The sequence below is a fragment of the Sylvia atricapilla genome, chromosome 5, assembly GCF_009819655.1.
Source record: "Sylvia atricapilla isolate bSylAtr1 chromosome 5, bSylAtr1.pri, whole genome shotgun sequence".
Lineage (NCBI taxonomy): Eukaryota > Metazoa > Chordata > Aves > Passeriformes > Sylviidae > Sylvia > Sylvia atricapilla.
In genome coordinates, this window is record NC_089144.1 from 59866784 (window position 1) to 59883071 (window position 16288).

Sequence of the window (16288 nt, forward strand, 5' to 3'; positions counted from 1 at the left end):
TGGGGAGCCTGTTCAGAGCCCCAGCACCATCTGGGGAAGAACCTTTTCCTGATATCCACCCTAACCCTCCGCTGACACAGCTCCAGCCATTCCCTGAGGTCCTGTCCCTGGTCACACAGAGCATAGCTCAGGACCTGCCCCTCCTCTTCCCTCCTGAGGAAGCTGCATAACTGCTGTGAGCTCTGACCTCAGTTTCCTCTTCTCCAGCTGAACAGACCAAATGCCCGCAGCTGCTCCTTGTGTGGCTTCCCCTTCTGACCTTGACCATCTCCATGTCCCTCCTTTGGACACACTCTAGCAGCTTTACATCTTTCTTATTGTAGCACCCAAAACCACACACAGTATTCAAGGTGTGGACCCCCAGCCCAGAGCAGAGTGGGACAATCCCCTCTCTGGCCCTGGTAAGCTCATTATCACCATGGAAAAGGATTTTTGGCTTGTTTGTCAAGCTCTGAAAGCTTTGTAAAACTTCCCTTTAAGAAAGAGCTACATCTGTTTCTACCCATTTGCAGGTGAATGTTATCCCTGTGCTGCTGAAGTGGAAGCTGGAGGCGATATAGGAGACCAAGGCCTCCAGAGCTTGTGTAGCCCCTCCTATATCTCCTAAAAACCTCCCCAAATCCTATTGACATCACACATTCACCTGTCTATTCAGATATGCTTCCTAAATAATGCTTCTGAGGAGGAAAACCAGGGAAATCATTCCCCAGCCTCATCACTTCAGAGGGTTACACTGTATGAAATCAGTACCTCAGCAATGAGTGACCATTCATAGCGATTTTTCTCCAGAAAGTCACTTCAAACAAAAGCATCAAATGTCAGTTCTAAGCTTAGAAACACATTATAAAAAAAAAGGTAAGACATTTGGTTTCAGAGTAATGCAACTCACCGTAAGTATTTCTAAAGAGCATTTTTCCCCTCTAAAATGAAAAATAGACCAGCTGTCTATGATATACATATATTTATTAATATACTACAAGCCTTTCACTTAAACCTAGTTGTGAAAATCTTTTTCAGTTTGAAATCTTTTGCAGACCTCTATGTACTCTGAGATTCTATAAATTAATTATTTGCTTACTATTTATGAGAAATCTGTAAGATATCCCTGTAATTTAAAATTGTTAATTTCTTACCTTTGCAGCAATGGTAATGATACTGCTTTCATTAAAAATTGCCATCATAAAATCATAGATTCATAGAGCATCCTGAGCTGGAATGGACCCACAAGCATCACTGAAGCTCTGCACAGGACAGTCTCAAGAATCATACATCTTAATTCTACTTCTCCAAAGAAATTTAAATAATGGTTAATGGAATAAAACATCATATGGAATTGATGACAGATGATACAACAGACCAAACTATCTTCTTTCTACTTATTTCCAGTTCCTCACAACAGGTATGTCACAACCTAATACAAACATTTGTACATCAAACAATAAAAAATGCCAACCATTATTACCTTAGGCTGGACTCTTTTATTTCTTCTCACTTGTAAACAAGAGTTACTGAAGAAACTGAAATCACAGCAGCTTTCATTGCTCCTTTCCTGCTTTTCCCACAACGACAAAGCCCTGTGTTTTAAATCTGTCTCCATTAAATAGTTCTCTTTGTGATTTAAACCTGACACTGCAGTTAATCTGATCCAACCTGTGCCCCTCTGTGAATAAAAACCTGGTCTGATTGATGATTTTTAGGGTGAGCTGGTTGGAATCAAGTCCCAGGTTTTTATCGTGTTCCCTAGCAATGACACAAACCGATTTTAGCTGAACTGAGAAGCTGATGCTCTATGAAATCTTTGAGGACTTTACACCCAGCACAACATGTTTGTCAATTAGGCTGAGCAGCATTGCAAACTCATCCCTTGGGGTGCCTCATCTGCTTTTCTTCCTTCCTTCTGTTTTATCTTGTGTCAAAGGCACAGCTGCAACTTAGTCATCTGATCTGAATGTGGAACGAGTCTATGAGGCAAACAAGGTAATTCCCAGTGAGAATCTCAGCTGTGCCCTTTGGCACCACAACTTCCTCTTAGCACTGAACCCTTGACAATGTTGAAATGAGCATTTCTAGGTAGTCCTGTCTCTGCATCTAATCCTCTATAGACTCCTTAGATATTCCAGCAGCAAAATGCTTGCAGCTGGAGCAGCCTCAGCTTGGAATATTAAAGGAACTGACCTCGGCTGTCTTTTATTCAAGTATTCCTGACAGACTCCATGGGGAAGTATCTAATGCTTAGTCTCAGTTCCTTATTTTCTTTACTCTTCTTATGAGAATGATAAAGCAATTAATATTAAAAAATAGACAAAATTGCAGACACAAATTCTACTAAAGTGAAAAAAACCCCCACAGAGTTTAAAAAAAAAAAGAGGCGCAATGCCAGCCTTGAAACAATAAAGCCACAGTGGATTTGGAATTAAAAAAGCAAACAAGCAAACAACAAACAAAAACAAAAAACAGAAATAAACACATAAAAGAAATCTTTAAATCAGCTTTTCTTTTTTAATCATGGCATGTAGATTGGCCTGGGTTGGAAGGGACCGTAAAAGATCATCTACTCCACCCCTCTGACATGGGCAGGGACACCTGCCACTATCCCAGGTTGCTTCAAGCCCCATCCAACCTGGCCTTGAACTCTTTCAGGGATAGAGCAGCCACAGCTCCTCTGGGCACCCTGTGCCAGGCCTCACCACCTTCACAGGGGACAATTTCTTCCTCATATCCAATCTAAATCTGCTCTCTGTCAGTGTGAAGCCTTTCCCCTTGTCCTGTCACTCCAGGCCCTTGTCAAGAGTCTCTCTCCATCTTTCCTGCAGGCTCCCTTCAGGCACTGCAAGGCCACAATGAGGTCACTCCAAAGCCTTCTCCTCTCCAGGCTGAGCAATCCCAATTCCCTCAGCTTTTCCCCACAGGAGGAAAACCAGTTTGATGTGAAAGTGCCAGTGAACCATCTAATAGAAAAGGCATATGACAAATGTAGTCAGGACAAGTGGATAAATACAGGAATGAACTTCAGGTCTGTAAGTGAACTGTCTAATTGTTACCAGAAAAAAGGGGAAAAAAAATCAACCAAACAACACAATAACAACAACTGAAAAAAGATGTAAGCCTGTGGCTTCCCAGCATTTTGTGGCTCATGAAAGAAATCACCTCTCTCTCCAAACCTCACTTCACTTATAACCTCAGGCATTACAATGGCAATTACATGGCTCCTACTAAAAATATATATAAGGACAGTACCATCCATAGGTTTTTGAACAGAATTAAACCCAAATCTATTTATTACATGGAAACATGAAAAGACAAGATGCAGCTTCCAGAGCTATCCCTGTGAAGCTTTCCTCTATACCAGCTCTAAGTGTTTTGAATGGTTCTGCTCTTGCAAGGGCTGTATGTGAAGCCCAGGGATTTTGTTTAGGGAGGTTGGATGGCCTTCTGCTGGAATCTACTTTTAGCTCTTGCAAGATGTACATTTAGCTGTACAGGACAAAAGCCAGTTTTCAGGAATGCTGCAGGCTGTTGAGCATTTCAGGAATGCAGGTGCATGACTGGTGCAGTGACTCACTGCTGTCCACTTCTTCCCACCCCCAACCAGAGGAGAGTATTGGAAACCCCAAGGATTCAGCTGCTGTCTGCATTTCACATGCTGTGTGCTCAGATATGTATTGAATAACATGCTTGGCTTCCTTCTCTCCAGGCTAAACACTCCCAGCCACCCCACAGGACTCACTCTTTAGGTATCTATCTCAGTATCTGCATACACTGAATTTTAATATGGAAATCTCAATATATTGACAATAAATGGGCCAAGAAGTCCATGCCTGGCACACGTGTATTGCCGTCATTAATTAAATAGTAGATTTCAACTACATATTATGCCTCACTTTCTCTTTGGGGAGGAGGAATTTGTCAGAAATCATCCCTCAGTGGTGTTTCATGAAAAATATATATTTATTAAAAGAACTTTCCTATTATTTGTAGAAAATTTTAATAGTACTCTGCTAATATGCATTATAAATTCTCAGAATATCAGGGAGACTCCAAAGGAGAACTGCTTCATACACATTATTGTACAAAGAATAATTAAAGTAGAGGATCTGAAGCAGTGGCTTCAAATCTAAACAATTCTGTGACAATGATATTGCAGTGTCACTCTCACCATACCGACCCTGTGTTTTCAGGTATGTTACCACAGCCTCATCTCACTCTTTGCATAACAATACTCACTTTACATCCTGTGTAAGACCTCCCTGCAAACTAATGTCATCATCAGGACAGTAATCAAACATATCACATGTTAAAAAATGCAAAATTTGATCATAAATCAATTTTTTCCTCTGTAGACTCTTCATTTCTTCTGTGTAGAGGAGCTACTGCAGTATGTGCTGGGTAATGTGTCTCTGGAAGATATGGATGAAAATTTGGGAGTTAGGCAGTGTTCCCACTTACGAACAGGCTGTGATGTGTGGAGGACAGAATGCTTCCCATCAACTTCAATAACACACTTCCCCACTCTTTTGGGAGCAGCTGGAAAAATCTGCCTCCAAATTTCTTTGGCAAGAAAGATGAATCGAAGCAAATGAGGAAAGGGGAAGGAGGAGCAGATCTCAGACAAGCTCCAAAGGGGACATGGCTCAACAGGGAATGTGTTCTCTATTATCATTTATTATTGCAACCTCACTGGGGCTAATGAAGGTACAGAGCACAAAGGTGATGGATGAGGAGAATCAGACTGTTTTCCATACAACACCCCCACTACAGCAGAGGTGGAAAAAACATCTCCTACTGGCCATGATTCTTCTTAAAACAATCACTCCCAAACTATTCAGTGTTACGTATCTTTCTTGCTGGTTGAATGTTCCCAGGATCTTCGGCAGCTCTCCACATTTGCAGCAGCTCTGCAGGTAGCCTAACTGCAGCCAACTCTGGGTAAATATATCTCATCTGCCTTTGATTTATGGGCAAGATTGAACCTTCCTAGAATAGGCTTTGTGCAGGTGGAAGTGCAGGTGGAATGGGTGGGAGCACCAGAACCCATCCACGTGGCAGGAAAATGAGCTTAAAAGGGTTTCACTTATGATCTTTCCCTCAAGCAAAGCAGCTGGCCTGCCTTCCCAAAACCTGTAGCTTCATGGCTACATCTCCACAGCCAAGGGAACATTTTTTACAAGGGAATTGAGTTCTACCTAAAATCATTGCAGGACTTCTATATATGATCAGATCATTTACAAGAACATGGAGTGACAGGACAAGTGGGAAAGGCTTAAAATTGAAAGGGAGGAGGTTTAGATTGCATATTATAAAGAAAATCTTTCCTGTGTGGATGGTGCTGGGTACTAAAATGCTGTATCCATGTGTGAGAACACAGAAGGTTCATCATAACACTCATAGAAGGGTTTGGGCTGAAGGGGTCCTTAAATATCATCCAGTTCTACTCCCCCACCATGGGCAGGGACACCTGCCACTATCCCAGATTCCTCAGGCCCTGCCCCAGCCTGGCCTTGGACACTTCAAGGGATGGGGCAGCCACAGCTTCTCTGGGAAACCTGTGCCAGGGCCTCACCACCACTCACAGAGACAGTGACTCCACCACCTTCCTGCACAGCCCTTTCCAATGTCCAATCACTCTTTCTGTGAATAAGTTCTTCCTGAAAACTGGCCAACTGCTGCCTATCTGCAATACAATTCAATATGAAAGCACCACAGCATTCTAAGTTACTGGGAAAGTTCCATTTCTGCCTCCATCTTCTGGGATCTATGTAGTTCTTCTAATTTTTGTTGTCCTAAATGCACTACTTTTCCTGACTTAGATATGCTGGGCAAATGACAGAAAAAAAGGATAAGGCTAGAAGGGACCACCTTGTCACACCCTGTTTCAGCAGGGTCATCCCAGCACAGGATTGTGCCCACACAGTTCAGGAATATCCCCAGTGAGGAGACTCCATCCTCTCTGGACAATCTGTTCAGCTCGGTCACTGCCCAGGACAGAAGTTCTGCCCCATGTCCAGGTGGAACCTCCTGGGCTCAGTCCCTGCCCGTTCCTCTGGTGCCATTGCTGGCCCCCGGAGCAGAGCCTGGGCCCTGCTCGGAGCCCTCCCTGCTCACAGGGACACCCAGGGCTGAGGGCCCCTCTCAGCTGGGGCTCCTCTCGAGGCTGGACAGCCCCAGCTCCCTCAGCCTTTCCCTGTCAGAGATGCTGCGGGCCCTAAATCATCTCTGCAGCCTGCGCTGGCCCCGCTCCAGGAGCTCCCTGTCCCTCCTGTGCTGAGGAGCCCAGGGCTGGACACAGCTCTCCAGATGTGCCTCCCAGGGCTGTATAAGATTTGCTCATTCTTACATTATTTTGACTTACAGGCAACTCTGTTCCTATGAAATAGTGACAGAGACTCTGAACCCCACTCACAAACTGAGTGAAAAAAAATCAACATTTTTTACCCAGGGAAGGGCTAACTTACGCAAGAAAAATTATAGCAAACATCTGGAAAAGAACTGTATGTTAAAGCTTATAACTGAATTAAATAATGCAAAAAATACCTACTAACATTATAAGTCACTGACCTGTGAAAATGCATTAGAGTGAGGCTGTGTTGTTGATAGTACTTGATAAAAGTTAAGAAGGTTAAGGCTTATTAAATTCCTTTCTGTTTTTCTATTTTTTGATATTTTGCTCACACTTATCATCTGACCCTTTGATATGCAAACACGAGTGATAGCCACATAGCTCTACTGCACTGGAATAATAACTTGATGTTATTATGCCCCCTAATGTCGACTTCGTACATAGCTACATGTTGCAGCAGTCCTCTTGTTAGAAGGCAGCAACGAGCCAAGACACAGGCTTCTTGTTTATCACAGCATGGAAAGGGTCCTGGTTTATTTCCCCTTTACAGCTCAGCCATCCTGACTCCAACTATTCCCAGACTCTGGCTGCACCAAGCTCCTCCTGTAGGTTTCCTTTGCAGCCTCTGACTGCTGGTGATTCCCTGCTGAACTATGACTGCAGGTATGAGTTTGCAGACTCTGATGCAGGCTTTTACCCAGCTAGACTGTGACTGCAGGATCCAACAACAGGCTCTAACTGCAGACCCAGACTGACCTCACAGCAATGATTCTCTCCCCTCAGGATCCTTCTTCTTCATCCTCACATTCACAATCTTCCATGATGATTCTCCTCTCAGCAGCTAACCTAGTCCCTTTTATCACACTTATCTTTATTGGATAGCTGTGACTCATCAGGGGTGAGGCTGTATTGGATAATTAACATAGCTGTTACTCATCAGGGACAAGGTCACCTGCATTCCCTTCTCCTACAGCTACAGACTTCTAACATTCTAAAAAATATGCACCTATCTACTAACCTTTATGCTGGGATAGGCTTCACAAGGTATTTCGGAAAGAACTGCCTGATTTTAAACACCCTTTAGAATCTTCACCTTAATAAATCCTACAAAGATAATAAAATGAAAGCAGATTTACACAGACTTACTGGAGGTAAAAAAAAAAATAAAACACCCAAGTAATCCTCAATCTGTTCAAGGAGGCAAACAGAATCTGTCATCTTTGGCTTCTATATATGGTCTATCACCAAGCAGATAATATCATCTGGGTTTCAATCAGTTCTATTCCCATGATTTCTTTTTACATTGGAGTATTGTAAGAGTCCCCAAGGGCTGAAAAAGAATGAAAAGTATGAAGAAGAATTTGGTGAAGGCATTGAGATGCCTGAGCATTCAACAGAGCTTTAATACACTAAGGACCATGTAGACTCTTCTACACTCAAGGCCAGTTAAGGTCTTTCCATTGCTCTTTCCCAGCTGAGGCTAGAAAAAACTAACCTTTAATTTTTGAGTTACATTCAACCACAACAACAAAACAAACAAACAAACAAAAAAAACACCAAAAACCCAAACAACAACCAAACAACAACAACAACAAAAAAAAACAACAAAAAAAAACCCCCCACAAAACAATGCTCCAAGTCTTCATTTAAATGTACACAAGTGTTGTATATTGGGGGTGTGAGGACAGATTCAGCACAACAGAAACAGCCTCGACCAACAAAAAGTTCTTTTTTTTTATCACAGCTTTTGGCTTCCTCTCAAGACAACAATATCACACCTGAGTGGAGACAGACCAGAAATTCATTGTAAGCAGCAGGACAAAGTGTTTTTAAATGCAAAGAACAGGGTTTTGTACAGAGGGTCACCAGAAGTGGTAACATCCTGTTTTCATCTTTGTGGCTTGCACTGATACGCTTCAAGTCGGCTGGTTAATTAAAGCTGGCACAAGAAAAGTGATTTGACATGAAAGGCAGAATAAATTTATCTTCCTAGAGCAAATTACCCTCAAGCCCCTCTGTTGGAAATTAAAAGCATTTTATGGAATTCCTGCTGCAGCTGATCTCAGGAAATGGCATTTTGGGCATTTTTGTTTCTATTAGAAAAAGAAAAGGAAAGATTTGTTTTCCTTATTAAATCCCATGTCGCTGAATAAGCATTAAGATACATCTTTATTATTTAGCCACTTTAAAATACAGATTTTTATATTAACAGGAATATCTGAGAATAACCATATATGGCTTGGGAAATTAAGGTTTTGGACCTTTTGAATTACAGAAGGAAAATATCACACCCTTAGGAGTTCTGAATCAAAACTAAATTCTATTTTCTTCAGAAATAATGAAAGCTGGAGCAGTGATCTTTGCCTTACAATAACCTGATTGATAATGCATCAAGAAGCAAACAGACAACCAATCTGCAAAAGAATCAGTGGAACCATTAACAGAAGGTTTGCAAAGGTTAAGGTACCACCCGAAAGATGAGACGTTCCAGAGGGCCCTGGACAGGCTCTAGAAGTGGCCCATGGGATCTCATGGGGTTTAACAAAACTGCGTGCTGGTGCTGCAACCTGGATCAGAACAGCCCCTGGGTCAATCCAGGCTGGGGATAAACAGATCCAGAGCAGCCCTGGCAGGACTTGGGAGTGCTGTGGGTGAGAGCCGGCCCTGCCCAGCCGAGTGTGCCCAGAGCCCAGGGCAGCAGGGAGAGGGGATTCTGCCCCTCTGCCCCACTCTGCTGAGACCCCCCTGCAGGGCTGCATCCAGCCCTGGGCCAGCACAGGAAGGACAGGGAGCTGCTGGAGCCAGCCCAGAGCAGGGACACCAGGGCATCACAGGGATGGAGCAGCTCTGCTGGGAGGAAAGGCTGAGGGAATTGGGATTGCTCAGCCTGGAGAGGAGAAGGCTTTGGGGTGACCTCATTGTGGCCGTGCAGTGCCTGAAGGGGAAGCCACAGGAAAAGAGGCGAGAAGAGACTTGACAAGGCGCCTTGGAGTGACAGGACAAGGGGGAATGGTTCGTCATACGGACAAGAGGAAGGTTTAGATTGGACATGAGAAGAAATTGTCCCCTGTGAGGGGTGGTGAGGCCCTGCACAGGTTGTCCAGAGCAGCTGTGGGCTGCCCCATCCCTGGCAGTGTCCAAGGCCAGGCTGAATGGGGCTCTGAGGATCTCACATAGTGGAAGGTGTCCCTGCCCATAGCAGAGGGCTGGAACTTGATCAGCTTTAAGATCCCTTCCAACTCAGCCATTCCATGAGTCTATATACTCCTTTGTTAATGCATCCCTGATTCATGAGTAATTACATGAGAAATGGATCTGCTGCCATCCTCTGTAATCAATAGGTTTAGATAGGAAATTACCAACACTGTGGATTAGTAAAAGCTCAGTTTTCACTAATCAGTAACAATCACTGCATTGCTTTACAAAACTCCCTACCTTAGCATGGTATCATGCTCCTCAGTGAAGCCCCAGGAGCTCCGAGGAAATTCTTCATTTTCTGAGCCTGACTAATTCCAGTAAGAGCATACACAGCCAAAAGTATCTGCCAGACTGCAACCAACAATTAAAGTGACCTTCAAAATTAATATATTCAAGGAATACAGTGAGATATTACAAGAGTTTTATTTTAGGGTTTTTTTTAAAAACACAACATTCTAAAAAACATTTCCCTGGTTATCCATATTGCCATAGTGCTATATAGACTATGTTAATGCCAGGAGTTTAGATATTAAAGAATTAAAATTATCAAGAACAACATCTCTAAATATAATACATCAAAAAGCTGGTGGCCCAGATGCCACTTTGGTTAAATAACATTATTATTCAGTAGCAATTAAAGATGCCTAGCAAGTAGCAGAATAAAAACTAACATCAGACACATCCATAACAAGAGTCCTCCAAAATGGATGATTCCAGGATGCTGCCCACCTTCTGTTTATCAGCAAAGCCCTTTCCACAGTCTTTTCCTCTGTGTGGCACTTTGTCATTGACCATTACCTGCTAGTAGCACTGGGATGGAGAGGTTTGACTCTTGCCAGCCTGGAGAGGCCAAGGTCTAAGGCAGTGAGTAGGTGACTTAACAGGAACACGTTTCGCAGAGGCATTACTGCTTCCTGATGGAGCTGGGGATGATTTTAAAACAAAAAGAAGGTATTAGAAGTTTAAAGGGAAAAACATATCATATGACTCTTGTCTTCTAGTAATTTTCCTAGCAGGACAAAAGAAGCATTCTGAAAAGAGTGAAAAAGGTCTGAATCACAGAGGCACATAGAAATCCCTCCCCAAGGATTCCTCCCTCTGGGAGCCAGTGCAGCAGGAATGGTGCACAGGTTAATTACCCAGTCACCACTGCAGCTGCACTGGGCAACTGTTCCCAGTGTCCTGGGCGTTTTCAGGCACGTCCACAGAGAAACACTGAACACAGCTGTAATGGGGAAGCTAGGACTTGAGGGAAAGGAGCCAAACAGAGAAAGACCCCATGTACAGAAAAGAAGAGTACATATGAAGAGAAATCAAAATAATCAGGAAGTCAAGGCAGCAACATACGTCAACTCCTTGAGAAAATAAAGCTTTTAAGCATTTGCTTTATTAGAGTAGCTAAATACTCCAGATTTTTTTAGTATTTTTTGTTAGAATGGATAATAATTAGCACATACCAGAGATAAGAAAGCTCTAAATAAGAGAGAATGGACACGAAAGGATCTTTTCATTAAGCTCTGTCCACAGTGTGGAAAATATTTTATAAGCCCACGCAGATAAAGGAATTAAGGATAATGCTATAAAAGAAGCATAGATATAGCTTTTCTTCCTTTCTCTCTTTTTAAGTCTCTCTGAAGAAAATCTTTATAAAATGTATATAAAGGCAAGCATTTTCCTGGAATAGTTTATCTTTTTGCTTGCTTTTAGGAAAGACTGCTAAAGTTTAAGTCAGCTTAAGTCATGTGTCTATAGCTGCAGCCTCAGCCATACCTGGTGGTGTCCATTTAGGCTTTCTGTCTGTGACAGGACTTGATGCATGCAGAGGCCTCCCAGCTGCTTCTGAGGGACTGGACATCACCTTCTGCCTTGGCTCAGAGTTGTGTTCCCTTATCCAGGAAGGAGAAACTATAGGTGATGCTGAGATGGGAAAAAAATTACTTTAGAAAGATGCTCTTTAGCAGAGAATCCTCACTTAAGATGACAGATCACTGCACAGCAGAAATAATGAGGATGGTACTAGACTGTCCCATTTTGAACCAGTAAATATTTACCCAGACACCTTGCCTGTTAGGGAATGACAGACATGGATGCAGCTTGCTCTTCCAAAAGACGACAGTCACAGGAAGGAAAGAAGAGAGCTACTTGCTTTTTAAAATAAGCTAAAACAAAGCCAACAGTGAAAGCTCCAACACCTCATACTACTCCAGAGTCACTGTTTTCACACAAACTCCAGAAAACAATTGGAAAAATGAACAGATGATCTTTAAAGAGATTAAACCTTCCCCGACAACAAGGGCAGAAGGAATTTCTCCTGACATACAAATGTAGAGAAGCAGTGACATTTTGCTGGTTTGGGAGTGAGTAAGTTCCAGTGTGTAAATTTAGTGTGAAAGTGCAAATGAGATGTCATGAGTATGAGGAGATAATGCTTCAGTAAGGGGTGAGTAAGGGAAAATGCAGAAAAAGCAGCAAAAATTTCACTAAAAATCCAAACTAAATGTAAGGCATTACATCCAAAGCATATCTAAAGAGAGTTTTAGTAGAGAACTTACTGGGTACAGACTCTGGCTCAGAATCAATTTCATGGGCTCTGTCATCACTGGCAACCACCAATGACTTGTGCTGTGCTGGAGCTCTGGTTGCTGCTGTTCTTTGCCTTCCATCACCCTCAGGTACATCATCATCCATAACCTGATTGACACCTACAAAACAGAAAGTGGTTCAATCAGCTCAAATTCACAGTAAATCCATTCTCTTCCTCTAAAATAATTTGGTATTTGAGTCCCCAGAGTTCATTTTGGTGATATGAAGTTATCCTATTCAGAAACATACCACTGGCACTTGTTTTCATGTGCTTCTCATTGTATTTTCTCATTGTCAAATTTATCAACATTTATCTGTAATCAGGCTAACAAAAAGAAGACCGAAAATTCAACAATCCACAGGTTTGCTCATTTTAAGACTGGACCAAATTTTTAATGAACGAATTGACACATCCTTCAACCTTTATTTAAGATTTTTTTTTCCATATCAACAACAAAATAAGAAACCAATGGAAACAAAGAAGAGATAAGCTACTTAAATGCTTTCTGTGAAAAGACTGTGAGAACAACTTACCTAAAAGTTCACTGTCTACACTGCAGCTGGAAAAAGGGGATCTCCTCTGTGTATTTTCTGATTCATTATTCTTACCTGTTTTCAGACCCAGGAAAAAATGTAATATTACTATACAAAAACACATTATAAAAAGTAAAAAATATTAAGAAATTAAAATAGCTGAAGTTTTTTATCTGTCTCTAATCCAAGTATACACTCGTAAGATCTTATAGAAGAGTTACTTCTCTTACAGAAAAAAAAAAAACAACCCAAGAACATAAGAAAACAGGCAATACCTAGAAACTCTCTCTTGTTATGACATCTTGAAATAAAATATGATTTTCAACCTATTTCAGTGTAAAGAAAATTGCCATGTTCAAATTCACTGCATATAAATAGTGTTGAATGGAACTGTAAAGCAACCTTGTTCTTCTGAATTTTGCACTTCTTGAGGATTTGCAGATTTTTCTTTGACAGATAAGGCTAAGGCAACTTCCAAATCTCTTTTATAAAGTTTGTCATCCAAGGATAACCTGGGGAAAAAATGCCAACATGTTAAATAATAAAACAATTATATGAGTGTTATAGAACTATTCCTGGCTCAGTAAACTCTTTAAAATTGAGATACTTGTGAAGAGATTAAGATTTCAATACATTATTTATAACATATTGTATAACAAATATTACATTTTGAAATTATTTAGACGAAACACACTAATTTTTAAAGTACTCTATACTTTAAAGCATCATGATTGCAAACAGTGTGTATGTGCATATATGTAGATACATATATCTATATATGAGCTATTAACTGACATTACTACAGGAAAAAACAGTGATTGCCTTTGCTTGAAATGACACACCAAAACGTAATATTTAGACACAACTGCTAATAAAAATTAGATTTCTCTTTTGCATTGACATTCAATCTTCATATCTTCCTTTAAATATGTTCTTTTGGAAGGAATCAAACTTGTCTTTATATTTCTCTGGTTTAGGAGTCTCTAAGAAACTCAGAATTTTTCGAGTTATTTGAAGGTGCATCAATCAGTAAGGCTTAAAATCTTTATTACAGTCATGTATTAGTTGTTTGTTCTCAGCTTAAAATTCTAGGGGAAAACAAACCCAAATATTCTCATTGAAATCCAGTTTTACACAGAGTTTACCACAACATTTCTTACCTCTTATTAAGTGTCTGTGCCTGTGATGGAGTCACTTCTTTAGGCTTTTTTGGCTTCTCTTTTTTCTCTTTCTTTGACTCCTTGAGCTGTGTTCTGGATTTTTTGCTTGAAGGTGCAAAGTCTTCATCTGTTGGGAAACAGCAACAAGCTCTCATGAGATTTCCTACATTCTTAAATTTCGCAATTTTGATTGCACACTGAAAATATATCAACATAACCTTTCCTGGAAATCAATCCTATTTTGAAAGAACACAACTATAACTACACTGTCCTTAAATGTATTTAAAAGGAAAATTCAACAGACCCTCTTTTACATGTGCTTTTATGTAAGACGCAGTGATTTCAAATTCTTGATGTACAAGAATATCCCACTTACCATCATCTTCCAAATCCCCAAACTGAGAATAATCAACCACTTTCTTGTTCCTGTGGGAAAAAAAAACCAAAACAAAAAACCCCCACGATTAATCCCTCCTGACTGAGCATCTTGATTTGGTAACAGTTTTGGGTAAATAGTGTTTTACAAGGGAAAAAACAATGTATGTTCAGGTGGACAGAACCACAGAATCGTGGATTTTCCATGAGTTGGAAGGAATCCACAAGGATCATCCTGTTCAGCTCCTGGCGCTGCTCAGGACACCCCACCAATCCCACCCTGTGCATCCCTGAGAGTGCTGTCCAAACGCTCCTGAAGCTCTGACAGCCTTGGGGCCATGTCCATTCCCTGCTCCAGTGCTCCACCACACTCTGGGATAAGAATCTTTTCCTGATGTCCAATCTAACCCTCCCAGGGCACAGCTCCAGCCATTCCCTGGGTACAGAGAGCAGAGATAAACCTATAACCAGTGCAACTGTACACAATGGATTATTAGGAATAGGCTGTAGAGTTTTTTTCAAAAAGACTTCACACTCTCTCTGGACAATCTGTTCAGGGCTCGGTCACTGCCCAGGACAGAAGTTCTGCCCCATGTCCAGGTGGAACCTCCTGGGCTCAGTCCCTGCCCGTTCCTCTGGTGCCATTGCTGGGCCCCCGGAGCAGAGCCTGGGCCCTGCTCGGAGCCCTCCCTGCTCACAGGGACACCCAGGGCTGAGGGCCCCTCTCAGCTGGGGCTCCTCTCGAGGCTGGACAGCCCCAGCTCCCTCAGCCTTTCCCTGTCAGAGATGCTCCGGGCCCTAAATCATCTCTGCAGCCTGCGCTGGCCCCGCTCCAGGAGCTCCCTGTCCCTCCTGTGCTGAGGAGCCCAGGGCTGGACACAGCTCTCCAGATGTGCCTCCCAGGGCTGGGCAGAGGGGCAGGATCACTCCCTGACCTGCTGGCACTGCTCTTCCCAGTGCACCCCAGGATTCCATTGGCCTTCCTGTCCCCCAGGGCACTGCTGGCTCATGGAGAGCCTGTTGTCCACCAGGACACCCAGGTCCTTCTCAGCAGAGCTGCTGGCCAGCAGGTCACCCCCAGCCCGTGCTGGTGCATGGGGCTATGCCTTCCCATGTTCAGAATGCTGCACTGGCTTTCGTTGAATTTTAGACACTTCCTCTCTGCTCATCTCTGCAACCCGACCTAGGTTCCTCTGGAGGGCTGCACAGCACTCTGGGGTATCTATCGGCCACTCCTCCCAGCTTTGTGTCATCTGTGAACTGCTGATAAGACACCGATCCCTTTACCCAAGCCACGGATGTGCAATTTAAACAACACTGGGCCCAGTGTTACCCCCCTGCAGGACTGCCTCCAGCTCTAGGATCCCAGCACGAGGACAGGGAGCTGCTGGAGCCAGCCCAGAGCAGGGACACCAAGGGCATCACAGGGATGGAGCAGCTCTGCTGGGAGGAAAGGCTGAGGGAATTGGGATTGCTCAGCCTGGAGAGGAGAAGGCTTTGGGGTGACCTCATTGTGGCCTTGCAGTGCCTGAGGGGAGCCCACAGGAAAGATGGAGAGAGACTCTGGACAAGGGCCTGGAGTGACAGGACAAGGGGCAGTGGCTTCACACTGACAGACAGCAGGTTTAGACTGGATTAGGAAACAGTTAGGAAAAAATTCTTCTCTGTGAGGATGTAGAAGCCCTGGCACAGGTTTTCCAGAGCAGCTGTGGCTGCCCCATCCCTGGCAGTGTGCAAGGCCTAAGCTGGATGGGCTCCCAGCAACCCGGAGAGTGGAAAGCGTCCCTGTCCATAGCAGGGGGTTAGAACTGGATGGTTTTGAAAGTCCCAACCCAAACCATTCTACGACAGAACTCCGGGGAACATCACTACTGCCAGGCCTCTAACACGGCGCCGTGGCCGCTGATCACGACCGCTCCGCTGGAAGGGAAAGGGGCCACCCTGGAATCCCCGAGAGGCCCGAGGGGATCGGGGAGCCGCCGGCCCCTCAGCCCCGGCACACGCACCTCCTGGCCGGCCGCGCCATCCCCGCCGCCGCCGGCGCCGCCCGGCGCGATGGCCACGGAGCAGCGCCGAAAGTGCCGCCGCGGACGCGCAGCTG

General features: G+C 43.4%; 1 protein-coding gene across 1 annotated transcript; it reads right to left on the reverse strand.

Annotated features, from left to right (window-relative positions):
* Positions 1–9985: 9985 nt before the first annotated feature.
* RAD51AP1 (RAD51 associated protein 1) lies at positions 9986–16265 on the reverse strand. Its single transcript, XM_066319679.1, is given in 9 exon segments — positions 9986–10389; positions 10391–10458; positions 11306–11452; positions 12088–12237; positions 12653–12727; positions 13055–13164; positions 13813–13939; positions 14189–14238; positions 16194–16265. Coding segments are annotated over 9 exon segments (807 nt in total). The 5' UTR covers positions 16214–16265; the 3' UTR covers positions 9986–10329.
* Between the last annotated feature and the right edge of the window lie 23 nt (positions 16266–16288).